This window comes from Hypanus sabinus, chromosome 27 (genome assembly GCF_030144855.1).
Source record: "Hypanus sabinus isolate sHypSab1 chromosome 27, sHypSab1.hap1, whole genome shotgun sequence".
NCBI classification, from domain to species: domain Eukaryota; kingdom Metazoa; phylum Chordata; class Chondrichthyes; order Myliobatiformes; family Dasyatidae; genus Hypanus; species Hypanus sabinus.
Genome location: NC_082732.1, coordinates 14,612,281 through 14,629,032, shown reverse-complemented (window position 1 = coordinate 14,629,032; position 16,752 = coordinate 14,612,281). Strand labels below are relative to the sequence as shown.

General features: G+C 38.5%; 1 protein-coding gene across 4 annotated transcripts in view; it reads right to left on the bottom strand.

The window, feature by feature from the left end:
• Nucleotides 1–10,069: 10,069 nt before the first annotated feature.
• cep104 (centrosomal protein 104) overlaps nucleotides 10,070–16,752 on the bottom strand; it is a 145,448-nt gene continuing 138,765 nt past the window's right edge. For 3 of the 4 annotated variants that reach the window (XM_059951755.1, XM_059951757.1, XM_059951758.1), the window contains exon 23: nucleotides 10,073–16,704. In XM_059951755.1, coding sequence (XP_059807738.1) covers nucleotides 16,568–16,704 — 137 coding nt within the window. In that variant the 3' untranslated portion in view covers nucleotides 10,073–16,567. Of the gene's footprint in view, nucleotides 16,705–16,752 lie in introns of all 4 variants that reach the window. The other variant, XM_059951759.1, reaches the window with a different exon arrangement.

Sequence of the window (16,752 nt, the reverse complement as noted above, 5' to 3'; positions counted from 1 at the left end):
GAAGAATTTCACTTCCATTTGCAGAAATTAATGTGCTCTTGCAAGAAAAAACAAACCTTTCTTCAATTAAAAACCCTGTGTTGGAGATAATCAGCAAGGGGAGAGGGAGAGGGGGAGAGGGGGGGAGAGGGAGAGAGATAATTTTTCAAGATGATGGCCTTTTCCTAAAAGCTGGACAGGTGAACAGAAAGCAGTGGGTGTGGGGGGATGTGTGGCTGAGAGTGATAAAACAACAGGAACCTGCGTAATAGGATAGCTGCCATGTATCATACAACTGATAACCCAGGAGACCTGAAATCCTGTTAACTCTCATTCTTCCATGGATTCCAGCTGACCTGATGGTTCTCAGGATGTTGCTTTTATTTCAGATTATGAGCTTTTAAAATTCTCTAATCTTTTTTATGCTATTATAGTAGCCCTTCATAACTTGAGCTCATCAAACTGATCCATAAACTTAAGTACATGTTTGCCCATTATTGCTTTGCTCACTGGCCAACATTGCCTCCTGGATCACCAACATTTTGATGTTAAAATTCTCAACTTTGTGCTCAATCTTTCATTCCTCTGTAGCCTCCATCACCCACTTGAGATCTCTGTACAAGAGAGACTTATTTCTCTGAGGCAGGTGGGCATTGGAACAACCTACTGTCCTGTGAAACAGAACAGTATCTCTCAACTCAGATGGACAAGGTTCTGGCTAGGTCAGCATAACCAGATTCTAATTACTGACTACTAACTCAACTGGTCCGGTTGCATAAATATTGTGGTTATCAGAGCTGCTCAGATACCTGGATACCCCTGTGCTGAGTGACTGATCTCTTACACCTCCCCAGTATTTACAAGGCACATCAGGAGTGTGCTGGAACACTCTTCACTTGCCTGGAAGAGCACAACTCAAGCAATAATCAAGAAGCTCAACAGCAAAGTTAAGTGTTTGAATTGCTCCATCAAGCACACTAAATATTGGTTACCACCACCAGGTGAACACCAAGGCAGTAGTGTATAGCATCTAACCTGAAGTTATTTGCTAAAGGCAATCTGATAGTGCCTTCTAACCCTGGACAAGAGCAACAAATACTCTGACACACCATCATTTGTAGTATCCTCCATATTCATCTTTAACTGCCTCTCCTGTGCCACTGGGTCTAAATCCCAGACTACCTTATCCTACTATACTGTGAGAACCGCTCCTAGCAGAAGCAAAGTAGTGGTTCTAAAAGGTTGCTCAGTACCACCTCAAGGGCAATTAAGGACTGGTGTGACCAGGATTTATCCTGAAATTTGAATAAATTAATACATATGCAATGGTGGGATCAACTTTCAAGGAACACCAACTTTTCTTTTTAGCTTTATAAGAACATTGCTTGCATATCAGAAGTCCTTAGATATCCAGAAGAAAATGGGGAGACATTGTGCTCAGCCTAATCTCGACATCATATTTGCTGTCCTCCTTACAATTCCTGCAATTCCCAAAGTTTTGTGGCTTCGTGGAACAAAACAAAAAAAGGTGCTAACAGTGACCAAGCATTCAGGAGTTGGAGTCCGAGGTTCATTTCCGGCTGCTGATATGGTCTCAATTCTTTCTGAATATTTCTGAATATTTGAAGACTATCAATGTACACTTAAATTGCTAAAATTAAAATAAATAAAGCCTGCATTTATAAACATATCATATGTTTTTTTCTTTTCATATCATTAACCCCCTTGTAAATGGTTGGTAATTAAGTTAGGGTACAAAACGTGTCCAGCGTGGCCTAGTCCCTTAAGTCAGTGCTGAATCCAGAGCTGGAGTGGGAAGTCAGATGAACACACACCATTTTGCTCCTGATATCTATGTCTCAAAGTCCAGGTGAGGAAGCCTGACACATGAAGACCAGCTTGCCGGCAGTTCACTGTGATATGAGTAAAGATAAAACAGAAAGTGGAGGTGATGCAGCCACAGGTATTCTGGAGATGGCTGAACACCCCGATGTTTTTAAACTCTCTACGGAGATGACCATCGTACTATTTTCTGCCATCTGAGTCGGGCCCAGTCCTCTTATGACAGGTGTTAAGGCCACGCCCTTTATTTATTATCGCATTTACAAAGTGATAAAAGTTATTTTAAACACTGCTCTAACAAGTATATAATGGAATACATATTAGTAAAGGACAAGGAATTGTATCTGTATAGAACCGGTCATAAGCAAAAGAATCTAGAACACTTTGCAATCAAGCGCATAATAATTGTTGAAATTCTGCCAGATTGCATAGCACATGTCATCATGTGTGGAAATATGTTAATATAATAATCTTCATTGAGTGTTAAGTATTGGCCAAGCCACAGGAAGAAACTTCCCTGCAATTATTCAAAACAACATCATGGGATTTCATACTTCTGCATGAGAAGGCAGAATGAGCAGATTTAATATCTCATTCCAAAGGGCTCAACATTTCTGGAGTAGGATTTAATCTACAACTTTTATCTTATGGACTGGAATGATACCATTAAACTCAAGGCAATGGATTCTGTGTTTTTAAGCTGATAATTGTGCAACATACCAATGTCTATTGCCAGATTATTACTCAACAACAGGAAAAGCTGGAGTTTGGCTTTTAAAGTACTTCCTCCTCTTTGTACTCTCTTGACCAGAGTTCATTTCGACCTAAATGGTGATGAATTACCTGATTTTAGAACAAAAGCCTTATGCAAGTTATTTATAAATTTCAAAAGCTGCTATCGCAATACTTCACTGAGTATCAACACACATTAAAGATTTATTGTGGTTTAGTAATACAATGTAGTAATTAAATAAAATATATCCTTTCTCTGTCCTTGTGCCTTTGATTTTTCATACCTGGTTCTGCCTGGCCATTGATATTGGGGGATGATTGTTCTTTCATGTCTCATCCAACCACTAGTCAGAACAAGAAACCACATGACCATGAACCAGCAGAAAGTTGGCATTACCATCCAAATGATCACTTGATAACTCTAAAAATACTGGAGTGTCAACCCAGATTGTGTACTACTGTGTATTCTTCATGACACTTCCATAAACCAGTGCCTGGATCACATTTGATTTTACTGACATGGGCATATATCATTGTTCTTTCACCTACAATAGCAAACCTGCAGACGCTGGAAATTAGAGCAATGCACACAAAATGCTGGAAGAAGAGTAGATTTAAAAGGTGGGGGGGAAGGGGAGGAGATCTCCTTTCCTGCCCTTAACCTTGCAAATGCTACACCTGCCCCTGCACCTCCTCCCTCACTGCCATTCAAGACCCTAAACGGTCCTTCCAGATGAAGCAACACTTCACCTGTGAGTCTGCTGGGGTCATCTACTGTCTTCGGTGCTCCCAGTGTGGCTTCCTGTACATCGGTGAGGCCCAGCATCGATTGGGAGACCGCTTCACCGAGCACCTACGTTCCATCTGCCAGGACAAGCGGGATCTCCGTGGCCACCCATTTTAATTCCACTTCCCATTCCGATTCCGATATGTCCATCCATGGCCTTCTCCACTGTTGTGATGAGGCCACACTTAGGTTGGAGGAATAATATCTTCTATTCCATCTGGGTAGCCTCCAGCCTGATGGCATTAACATCGATTTCTAAAACTTCCGGTAATGCCCCCACCCCCCACCATTTCCCATCCCCTTTTCTCTCTCTCACCTCATCTTCTCACCACCCCCCTTTCGTTCTTCCATGGCCCTCTCTTCCACCTATCAACTTCTCAGCTCTTTACTTCATCCCTCCCCCTCTGGGTGTTTCTCTCTTCCCCCTCCCCCTACATTTTAAATCTACTCCTCAGCCTTTTCTCTCCAGTCCTGCCGAAGGGTCTTGGCCCGAGACGTCAATTGCACTTTTTTCCATAGATGCTGCTTGGCTTGTTGAATTCCTCCAGCATTTTGTGTGTGTTGCTCGTTCTTTAACTTGTGGTGCACTTAATATTTCAGTTATATTCAATATTGTAAACATATGACAAGGCCCTAACAAGATTCTTTGTTTGCTTACATAATTCATTATGGGTTATATACGAGATCATTACATTACCAAGTTCTATGTGCATGCCTCACTAAAGAAAAAGAAAGGAAAACAAAGTAAACACATTTTCCTGGCTCCCATGTTTTTTTAAAATTTTGATTAGTTTTTGGAGTTACTAAACATAACATTACCAACTAAACAAGATCCAGGATCTACTTATCTTTAAGCAATGTGAGAACGATATCACATAGATGGCAGTGCTTCAAGAAAACCACCCATATGCACCTTTTCCAAAAAGCTGTCAACAAATGGTCATCTGAGAAGGACCAACATAGACTTGAAGCTGCAATTCAGATCATTGCAGGAGCAGCAGCATTAATGATAAGATGTTGAGAAATAACGTAATGTCTGATATTACTCCTGATATTGTGTCTATAATCTCAGGTCAGAAGAGACTCTCATGATTTTATGACCTGCTTTTGGGGCATCCAATAAAATAGTAACGTTTCACTGAGTATCGCCACAAATCACAGAGCACGTAATACTCTTGATAGGTACTTGATACTCTCTCTTCCACCCAACTAAGATATTTATCAAGAGCCCTGCATACACAGGGCCCTTAGGATTGTCAAGGATCCCTCCCATTTGTCTCACAACCTGCTTGACCCCTTACTATCAGGTAGGAGTACTGTAGTATTAGGACAAGAACTGTTAGGACATGGAACAGCTTCTTCCCACAGGTCACAAGACTACAGAATGCCCTGCCACCATTTACGTATCGTTCCCTGAAGGTGGAATCTCATGTGGATAGGGTGGTGAAGAAAGGAATAGAGGGTTTTGGGCTGAGTGCAGGTAGGTGGGACTAGGTAAGAGTAAGCGTTCAGCACGGACTAGAAGTGCCGAGATGGCCTGTTTCCATGCTGTAATTATTATTTGGTTATATGGTTATGAGTCACCACTAGCAGTATACTGTTTGCTTTTTAAAACTTGTGTTGTAAATGCACCTTACACTAAATGTCAATCTACTGGAATAAATGTTATTATTTGTTAATTTATTTTTGGTAATATTACTTTATGTGCTTGTGCATGAGTTATATATACCGTGTTGTACCTTGGTCTGGAGGAATATTATTTTGTTTGGCAGTGTACAAGAACAGTATGTGCCTGAACAATAAACTTGCTCTTATCCAGAACTTCATCCATATTTATTATGACTAATGTGTTCATTTAACCAAGATTAAAACATAATTACAAGTAATTGTAGTAAAAAATGCAAGTCTAAAAACATCCAAGCAGTGCGTCATTGTCCAGGACAGGATTGCTCAATTGACTAGAACTCCATTCACCAACCTGAAGATTCAAACAATCTGTCAGCTCTGTTTTCTGGCTACAATGTGCAGACCTCACAATATTCATTCTATTACTTCATCTCAATGAAAATTACATCCTTTCACAAGAGATATCTGACATCCTATAGTCTCAAGAAATGACTGACTAATCTCCATGGACATAGTAGGCACAATGCAGTTTCAGATCACTTGTAACCAAATTGGTGATATGCTACTGTTCTAATTCATTTCAAGAGTGAAATATCTGAAGACAAAGTTTAGAACTAGTTACAAATTAAGATATATTTTGTCAACATTGATTTGAATAGCTGCCACTTAACATTTTCTGGCATTCAAATATTAAAACATTAGAATCATTTACTCCAATAAAAGATTTTTCTGCCAACTAACTTAAAAGTTATCAGGTTAATTTTAAACAAACGCATCTCATCTTTATGGACTAAAGAAAATAATAACACTTTTTTTTACAAGAAGCATGCTGTACAATCCTACTAATACTTTATGATCTCTAACCTCTGTGGGAAATAAAACTGATTTTTCAAAGTAAGGTTTTAGCAAGCTGACGGAGGGATTTAAGCACTGGCCAACAAATGCAGAATACCGGCACATAGGAATGCCATCATATCTGATGTCCTAACTGATCTTACTGTCATGGGAGTATGATAGGGCGAATAATCAAAAACCTGTCATCAGAATGGAAAATCAGAACTGTGCAAGTGCTATCAACCACAGGAACCAGAGGAAAGGAACTGTAAAAAAAACAATAATGTAGCATATTTGATACCAAACAAGGAATCAGTGCAAGCTCTACTAATTGCAAAGGTGGGTGGACAGAGAGAGGATTATGTTACTTGAAACCCTGGATTGTATTACTGCATTATAATTCTGCCATACCCTTCTATCTTTCTTAAATAATAGTGCATACAATTTGTATTTTAATCACTCCAGTAACTTCCTAACAGACTTCTCTGAAGGCTCTTGAAATATAAGAAGGGTGAGAACTTACACTTTGCTCTCATTCCCTGACAAATGGATCTCCTATTGACATAGCATTAAGCAAGCATTTCTGTATAAGTCAGTTGGAAATCAACATGTTCTCTAACGGCATTTATATTAAAATTATAACATATGCGAGATACATGGTTGGACTACCAGCATGTTAAAGTGAAATACTTTTGTGAAGACCCGATTTTGATGAAAACTATCTGCCAACACATGGGCCTCCCTTTTATTTTAAGGGAAGATCGACATGCTCTGGGTATATCCAAATTGATTTTCCATTTTAGATCTATGATTATTATTCAAATAATATTGAATGTGAAGATGTAATATGAAGGAATGAGACTGGCTTGTTCAGCTTGTTTACACTGAAAAGAAAGGAGTGATGAGGAAATCAAGGACACTGTTGACCAGATGAGTAAGAAGTACATCCAGCTGCAGCTCCTGGTTAACCACCTTATGGAGCTGGAGTTGTGAATAGATTCACTGTAAACTATTGACGGTGCAGAGATGAGCTCACACAGCACCTTCAGTGAGGTCTTCATACAGCCGGCAAAGAATACACAGGCAGAGGAAATGGATGACTGCCAGGCAGAGTGGAGAAAGATAAGTGTACACCAACCCTCTCTAACACATAACACTTTGGATTACCAGTTGGGAAGAAGGCTTGTTTACGTATCACCAGAGGCTTCTACTGCACAGCAAGGAAGGAAAGAATTGGAACATATAGATTTTTCTGTGGCTGCAAAGGAAATTCCAGGAAGATTCACTGCTTCCCTGGTACTGGTGCCAAGGATGACTGATATTCTGGAGAGAGAGTGCTGTTTTAGTGGTATATAGGGTTAAAAAAAAGAAATAACACACTATAAACCAAATGTAGGACATTAGAAGGCAATTTAAAATGTAGAAGCTCAGAATTAATTGTCTAAACACCACTCAGTGAAATTAGTCTTGACGCCAGGTCTTGACCCAAAACATTCTTGTATCTCTACAGATGATGTCTGCTCCACAGAGCTCTTGCAGCAGTGTTTGCTGACTCAGTAATGTGTTAGTAAGATTAGAAATACACCTAAGTACTGGATGAATACAAGGATGGAGAGATGGTAAGGAAGGAAGAGATTCAGATTACATGGACATCGGAATCAGCTTGAGTGGCGGGGGACTAGTATAAACTGGGCATTACAATTGGATACAACTGACATGAATGTCCTTATGGGTGTGGAAGCTTGTTAGTGCTATCCACGAAGGTCTAAAGTAAAATGGTGAGAGAATGGAGGAACAACTACTCACATGAAAGTAAGAAAACATGAAGCAAAGGTGGAAGGCAGAATAATCAATGGTGAGAAGCAAATAGGCCAGTAGAATAGTAAAGAAATCTAATCATGTCAAAAAGACAGATCTAAGAGCATTATGCCTGAACGTGTGGAATGTTTGCAAAAGGTAGATGAAATAACAGCAAATTTTGATATGGCTGCATGGTCAACAGAAGAAAGGAGGTGGGCATTTAAGAGTCCTGGTCTTTTAAGAGTATTTGGTAGAAGGAATGAAAGCAGAGACTATTTTCTAAACAGGGACTTACTTCAGAAATCAGAGTTGCAAGGGGACTTTGGAGTCCTAATATTGGATTATTTAAAGGTTAACTTGCAGGGTAACTCAGTAGTAAGGAAGGCAAATGAAATGTTAGCAATCATTTTGAGAGAACTAGAACGCAAAAACAGGAATGTAATGTTGAGGCATTGGTCAGACCACACTTGGAATATGGTAAACAGCATTGGGCTTCTAATCTAAGAAAGGCTGTACTGGCATTGGAGAGGGTCCAGGGGATGTTCATGAGAATGATCCCAGGAATGAAAGAGTTAAGGTTGAGGAGCATTTGATTGATCTGTTCCTGTACTTGCTGGAGTTTAGAAGAGTAACATATTAAATATTGAAAGGCCTAGATAGAGTGGACATGGAGAGGATGTTTCCTATAGTGGGGGAAGTTTAGAACCCAAGGGCAAAGACTCAGAATACAAGGACCACCCTTTAGGACAGAGAAGAGAACTTCTTTAGCCAGAAGGTGATGAGTCTCTGGAATTCATTGCCACTGGCAGCTGTGAAGACCAAATTGGGTACATTTAAAGTAGATATTGATAGGCTCTTGATTAGTAAGGTTACATGGAAAAGTGAGAATAATGAGGTTGGGTGGGATAATGAATCATCCATGATGAAATGGCAGAGAATGGCCCAATTCTACTTCGTGACTTATGGCCTTACAGTTTTATTCATTATTTTGGAAGGACAAGCAAAATATGAAAAGGGGTGGGATAATGATATTAGTAAATAAGAAAATTTATTCAGTCACAGAAAATGTTTAGAAATAAAGTCACTGTTGTAATGCAGAGAAATAAATAAATCATCCATATTAATATAAATCATATTGAGCCTGAAGAAATGACTGCCATTTCTAAACAAGTCTAGCTGGTGACCCCTCATTTTAGATACTGCACCCAAAAAGTAAAATTGAAGCAATAATGTTCATTATTAAATTAAGATTAAAAATAGCAGGATGAAGGCAAAATATAGTCACAAAACAGGTTGACCATGATGCCCTGTCCAAGCCAGTCCCATTTGCTTCTAAATCTCTGTACCTGTCCAGCTGTCTTTTAAAAGTTGTTATTGTACTTGCTTCAACAAACTCCTCTGGTAAGCTGATTCCACAAAGATACCATCTTTTGTGTAAAAAAAACATGTCTCGTGGGTTCCTCTGAAATCTTTCCCTGCTTGCCTTAAGTCTATGCCCTCTAATTCTTGACACCCCAACTCTGGGGAGAAAACAGTATATTCACTCTGTCTATACTCATCAAGCCTTATACACCTCTCAGTCTATGCTCCATGGAAGAAAGTCGTAACTTGTCTAACCAATGCAATAAATTAGTCCCTCAAGTCCTGGTAGCATCCTTGTAAATCTTCTCCGCACTTCTTCCAGTTCAATAACATTTTTCCTATAGCAGAGCAACTAAAACTGAACACAATACTCCAAGTGCAGCCTCAACAGCATTCTGTACAACTGTACAATGGCCTTCTAACTTCTATATCCGATGTCTTTGGTATATGAAGGCCAGTGTGCATAAGCCTTCCTCACCACCCTGCTCAGCTGTGACTCCACTTTCAGTGAACCATTTTCCCTTTGACACTTTACTTGCTTTAGCCTCTAAAATTGTCACATACCACAACGTGGTCTCCAGTAGAAAGACTAGATGCAGATTGGGTATTTGCTTTCCTTATGCAATATGTAATATTCAAGAAAAAGCAAGGACCTAATCTGTGATTGAGGAAATAGATAAATTGAAAATACAAGTAAATTACCTTTTCATAGGTATAGTGAGAAGAGTGGAGGTGAAAGAGCACATTTTGAAAAATGCGGTTTTGCATGGGAGAAAAAATTGTGTAAGTGATGGTACCTTCACAATCAATATGTATAAGATCCTTTAGCTTGAGATCAATAACCAGGACTGTGGACTTCTGCCTAATTGGAAGACAGATTAGTACTTTGAAAGTATGGGTGCTGCTTCAGACCATTTCACAATTCTATTGTGCGTTGTGTGGAGTACCAAGATGAAACAATGATGCAGTGGACATGAGTAGATATTCCATTTCTGGGATTCTTTCCTGGATGTTCTTGTTGCAGAGATGGAGGCTAGAAATAAGGCCTTTATTTTGAAGATTCCGAGCAGGTCAATACAACAACAGAATATCTGGTCACAATGTAGTAAAGGGTGACAAAGCAGCAAGCTTTAACTACCAGCAATTAATCAGCTAATTTACTATTCCTGCAACTTTCACACTTAACTTGCACATTGCAATATACAGTATATTCCTGACTAATCAAGCATGTTCATTAGACCAGCTATAAAGTAGTCACCAGGGATAGCACTAAGTGATTCAATTGTAAATATATTTGTAAGGAGGTTCTATTTGCAAATACTGCATTTTACATGAATAAATGAAACAATACATCTTTTTACAAACTTTACCAGAATTGGCTCACGACATTATAATTAATTCCATACCAGCCATGTAATTCTGTCAATGAATATTGACTTGCAGTAGTTTTTCTTCTCCTTCTTCCCTCAGTGAGCTCAACGGGAAGAATGACTCAAAATACATTTATTATCAAAGTATGCATATAGAATACAGCTCTGCAATTCATCCTCCCGCAGACAGCCATGCAACAAAGAAACACCATGCAACTAGTTCAAGAGAACTTCATCCAACATGCAAAAAAATAACAAATTGTGCAAATGGCATAAAGCAAGCGGACAACACATAGAATAGCAATCAAACCAGGAGTCCACTAGCACGCAGTTTAGTTCAATTAAGTTACTTGACCCTCCAGGAAACATGGACACTGACCATGAGAAAAGTTTTGCAGTAATCAAGTGCATCTTGAATGTTGAGCAAATAAAAACAAAGTGATTGATTATTTTTGATGGGAACTCTGAGCTGCCTGAATTTTGCTGCCAAATCTCCATGACACACAAGGTCACTTCCTTCTCATAGAAATCAAAATACATGGTTGCTCAGTTCCAATGACATTTCTAACACCGCAGAAAATTTGCTACCTATAATGATCCTTACAGTAAGTAGTGGGAGAGTGTCTAGATTCTTGACCTTTATAATGATGGTTGTCCATATCAGCTGATTACCCTCATTATCTCAATTACAACGTTTGGAAACCCAACACTTCAGACCTCGTTCCTCAAGATTTAAGATGGGATTGACTAGTATATGGTTGGTGGAGCTATGATTGCGGCAGGGGGTGATTTCTTTGAGCTCATCAGCAAAACAGCTTTATTTCTTCTCTTTACTCCTTTTCAAGGTAGCTGGGTTTCAGTTGGGAGTCCATGATCTACAGCTGCACTCTAACTGTAGCTCTTCACGGCAATGGGATCTCATTCCCAGAGCTCACCAATGGGCCACTTCCAATATCTCCAGGATGATGTCCATCTACAGGGTGCAGCCTTGTGGACTCAATTCCTCACTGGTGCCAGCAGCTGAGGCGCTGTGGGAGACAGGAACATTGTGACAGCAGGTATGGCATCTGCAAGCCTTGGCAATTGGGGCAATCACTTTCTTGATGGTAGGGGAGGAAGGTGGAGTTTGCTATCAATTCTCAAGTCAGAGAAACTTGGAATAAAAACAACACTGCAGACTGTAACATCATAACAGCCAGCTGTTTGTTGGTCTCTCCTCCTGCTGTGGAAGAGGTGGGCATTGATGCTTCCTGCTGCAACTAGTGAGGGGAGTGGGGAAGGTTTATCCTTTGCTGCTACTTGTGTGTGGGAAGGAGAAGGGGGCTTTGGGATTCTACCATTTTTGTCTTTCATTCTTTGGGGTTCTCCTCTGTTTTGTGGATGTCTGTGAAGAGTAAGAATTTCAGGCGGTATACTGTAGACATTCTCTAATAAATGAAACCACTGAGCTTGTAAACATGGCATTTTTTCCACACGCACTTGGTTCGTCTCCCAGAAATTCAAACCCCTTTTGAGCTTGTGATCAACAGCCTTAAATTCCTTTTTAAGAAGTGCCTCTAGTGGATTAATCAGGGGCATACATTATTCACTTAATAGTTCAGAGTCATACAGCATGGAAAACGGATGACATTTCTAATATTTGGCCCCACCTATCCACGCCTACCAGAGCTACTCCCATTTGCCAAGATTTTGGGCAATCTCCAAACCTTTCTTATCCATGTATTTAGTAAAAAGCACTAGCAATTAGTTTCAAGCAAAGCCTGAACATTCTGTAGAACAAGCAAGCAGTCACCATTGAGTTTTAAAGCCACTTGTGTCCAGAGTATCCACAAAATGGTTTCTGAATGGAGAATGTCACAGGTTGTGCATTTTGCTCTCCTGATTGGTAAAGAAGATTGTTTTCTGCAGCTGAAATTGCATTTTAATTGGCATGCATCTGATAACAGGAAGCTGTAAGGTGCATTGCATTCATCAAGGGAAGAACATGATTTAATTTCCCAAGGAGTGCCATCTTTTTTCAGATAATAATGCAATTTTGTTTTACTGAGAATTATGATTTGCAATCATACAGCTATAAAACTAATGCAATCCTATTAAAAACAAACACCATTCCTCTCCTTGGTAACTGCTGGAAACCAGCTATAATCTTGGCACAAAAATGAATTTCAGACTATAAATTCATCAATATTACATATTTCCATTTGACATTGCCCAAATCTGCCAAATTTCAACTAATTCAAGCCTTTAATATTCTAAGAGTCAACAATTCCAATGACTTCCTAGCTGCCATCTAATCCTCTATACTTGAGATTATTGAAAACTTTTGCTTGTGTGCTAATTTGCATCAGGTTGCATCCACCCATGAAGTATGTGTTAATGAGTTTATTCTGGATTCCAATTAAAACCTGCTCTTGGTTTTCCAATTCTCATCCTTTTCAAAATACTATCATCTAGTATCTCCATATTTGCATAACCTCTAGTCCTATACTAGTATCCTTCATAAAATTCCTTGATTTTGCCATCTGCCTTAATACAAAACACTGGAAACCATCAGATTAAGCAATAACTATGGAAAGAGAAACAGGGTTCATGTTTCATGTTGAAGACCTACTCTAATTTTTTTTGTTTTAGAACTATTAAACAGTTTGATAATATTCCTGATTGGTGGATCTGGAAGAAATTCAGCATTTAATGGGGAAGAAAATTATTCATGCAAGGCTTACTTAGAGATTGGGACTCTGACAGAAATACATTTCAAAGTACTTTGAACAACTAAAGTGCAAATCTTTTTTTCCTTTACCTTGCTGGTTTAATTTTAAGTTTAGTTTCATTTTACACCTGCAAAGAAGTACAGGAAATGGGAATTAAGCACCTCAGTATTCTCACAGACTTTTCTTTAAACATTAAAAAAGTGAAGAGCATATGCTTTGTATTTATCTGAGGCCTGTTTATGAATACAGGCCTGGATATTGTCTAGTTCTCATACTGATCAGCACAGCCAGTTCATCCATAAGTAAAATGCAATGTTCTATAGAACCATAGAACATTACAGCACAGAAACAGGCCTTTTGGCCCTTCTTGGCTGTGCCAAACGATTTTTCTGCCGAGTTCCACTGACCTGCACCTGGGCCATATCCCTCCAAACCCCTCTCATCCATATACCTGTCCAAGTTTTTCTTAAATATTAAAAGTGAGCCCGCATTCACCACTTCATCTGGCAGCTTATTCCACGCACCCACCACTCTCTGCATGAAGAAGCCCCCACTAATGTTCCCTTTAAACTTTTCCCCCTTCACCCTGAACCCATGACCTCTGTTTTTTTTTCTCCCCTAGCCTCAGTGTAAAAAGCCTGCTTGCATATTTATACCCATCATAATTTTATACATCTCCTACACTCCAGGCATATATGAAACAAATATAACTTGTGAACCCAGAAATTCTATAATGGAGCCTCACCCTTCTTTCATAAGAGATTATTTTAGCAATTAGCTCCAAGAACTGGCAGGGACTCATTTCTGGAAGGCTGTACACAGAAGGATAAGATTCGGATTTGTTTCATTTGATGCTTTCTTTTGAAAACAACTTGCTATACAGGGACAGCATGAAAAGTTATTACTGGGACAGAGACCATCAACCAAAAACTTTTCAAGTGGGGATGGGAAGAACTAAAGGGAAAGGATCCCAATGCATGTAGTGCTGCACAGTACATTTAGGAAAGCTGAACGTATAGGCTCATGGAAACTATTTAAAGGATTGCGTAAAATCCAACATGAATTAATGAAGACAGATTAAATGTTACAGGAAACTGTAATAAAGACAAAACATCTGACACAGATACGTACAAATCAGCAAAAAATATACAATATTTGATTTAATCTCTAATTACTGAATTAATAACACATCATTCATTTAAAAAGCTCAAAACCAACTTTACTCAGTTGTGTTAAATGCTCTGAAACCATGAATCTGAAACAAAGCAAAATTAAATCAGATTATATAAAATCGTCGAATTACTGTCATATGCTGAAGACTGCTTTGGCAATTTTGTTGTTAATCACCTAAGTAAGGCTTCACAGGACTGCAATAGTCAACATAAGCAGCAGGAATGAAAATCCTTTTCTATTAACACTCTTAGCAAAGTTTGATCAAAAATGCCTGTCAAGTGCACAGCAATTTTGAGTTATTTTAAATTGTAAAAAAACTAGTCAGATAGTTAACCTAGCTCCAGTGATTCAAGGTGATTTTATTCAAAGTATTGAAATTTTTTACTGTTCTTCTAACATTTAATAAGAATAATACTTTTCTATTACTTTGACATTGTAGGACTGAATCTTGCTTTTGATCGGAACAAACACCTCAGATAGCACGATGAAAAGGAAGTACTTTTTGCATTCAACACAACCCAGGAAGGAATGGGGGGTATTTAACACCTTTAAAAGACAAAATGTGCATTGCAGATGAAGACACTGAGGCATTACAGATTTTAACGGGGACTTTTTTTGCAATTTCGTTTTGCACACATTCCAGTATTTCACTGAAAGTCCAAACTTAAACAGATCAAGAACCAGGTGAAGTTTAAAAGTGCATCTCTTTTCAATTGACATTTCATTATGTGCTCCACCCAGGTAATTATTTAACATCAATGCATGAAACTAGAAATACTGTCTTTTATTTTACTTCATGGATCCCATCATGAACATTTCATCATCAATGTTTTCCTTGTCAAGAGTTTACATAAGCAAAGTTCAGTCACTTCACTGTAAATGAGCCTATTCATATAGTGAAAGCAATCAAACTTGTACACCAGATTCATGAAAAAGCTGCAATAAGAGTCCTGTTGCCAAGCTTTTCTCAATCTCTTTCAGACTGAACTTCCCATGTAAAGGTCGTAGAAATATTTGCTGCAGATTTATTGCATAAAAATTTTACTACAACTTCATGGATAATGTTTATAGTAAATGAGAGTACTTGCTTTTCCTTATCATGATAAGTTTGATTCAATGCCTCTTAGGTGATTGTATAAAAATTTTACTTTCAAACAGGCTAATAAGGGTTTAAACCTTTTACGTGAATTTAGCACAACTGAGATTTTAAACATTATTGAAAGTGTTAAAAGGGACACTGTGGCTGGTCAGAATGCCTTAATCTGAATAGAATTCACAAATTAGACAACAATATTTTAACCAGAATGAATTCCTCTTGAATAAAACGTGGCAAAATTCCATCTAATATTAATAACAGTTGGATAGTCCTTATTCCCAAGTCTGAAGATGACAATAAATTAAAAATCATTTGGAATCAGTGATCCATTATCATTAGGTCAATACTATTGAGGACAGTTATCAAAAGCTTAACCGAACATTTAGTTAATATGAAACCCTTAGAGTCGTCAGAAAGGATTTGCTGTGGCCACTCATGGACTTATCCAAAAAACTGCCATTTTAAATAATTTAGTTATGTGGGCCAAAAGGAATCACAAGGATTTGGCAGTGTTTTTTTATATATAGATTTAGCCAGAGCATCTGACCATCAACCACCAGCTGATTTTTAAGGCTTTGGGCAGGATGGGTTTTGATGCCCACTTTATGGATCTCACTTTAGATCTATGGACAAACATGGGCATTTTTATTGAAAATGCCAATGGACCAGATCCATTCCTTCATACAAACTATATGTCTTCTGCAAATTCAATTGTTGCTCTGGCCATCTGTTCAACCAAGCACAACATTTAAAGGAATGATTCCATATATATATATATATATTATTTTCCCAAAAAGAATGTACTCTAAGGACTCCTATAAATGATTACTCCACAGCTGTATAATTGCATTCTCAGCCAAGATTGGTGAGTCAAAAGAAGGCAACAAAAAGTGTAAATTGCACATTGAAGTAGTTCTGTTAAAACAGGATTCAGTAGATTACTTGCTTTCCAAATGTTCTGCTTCTGGTTCCTAGGCATATGTCTGCTACAAAATAAATTTATTGCACTCCATTTTTTCTTGGTACCAGTGGAGTTCTTTAAAGAATTAAGTGCTGCCTGAGTAGGTTTTTGTCAGAACTTCAAAATGACTCCCAGAGGTCAGGAGTTCTTTACTTTCATGCTAACAGTCTTGTTAATTATATTGTGATCTTACAGCCCTGTGTGCTTTCACAAATGGCAACGCAAACCCAAATGCTTTGAATTGATGATGTAGAGGCTTCATTAGGCTTGCTGCCTGCCTTGTCCAAACTGAATTCAACGACGATTTGCAGTTCTGCTCGTGGTTTTGTTTAATCCTGCTCTTGGAGCAGGTATTTTACTGCTGCTGGTTGGAGAACGTCCTTTAATTCCTGTAGGTCCTGGCCTAGGAGGAGCTGTAGTTCCTGGTTTTGCTGTATAGGGAAAAAACACAATGACATCTATTAAGAACTTCTAATAAT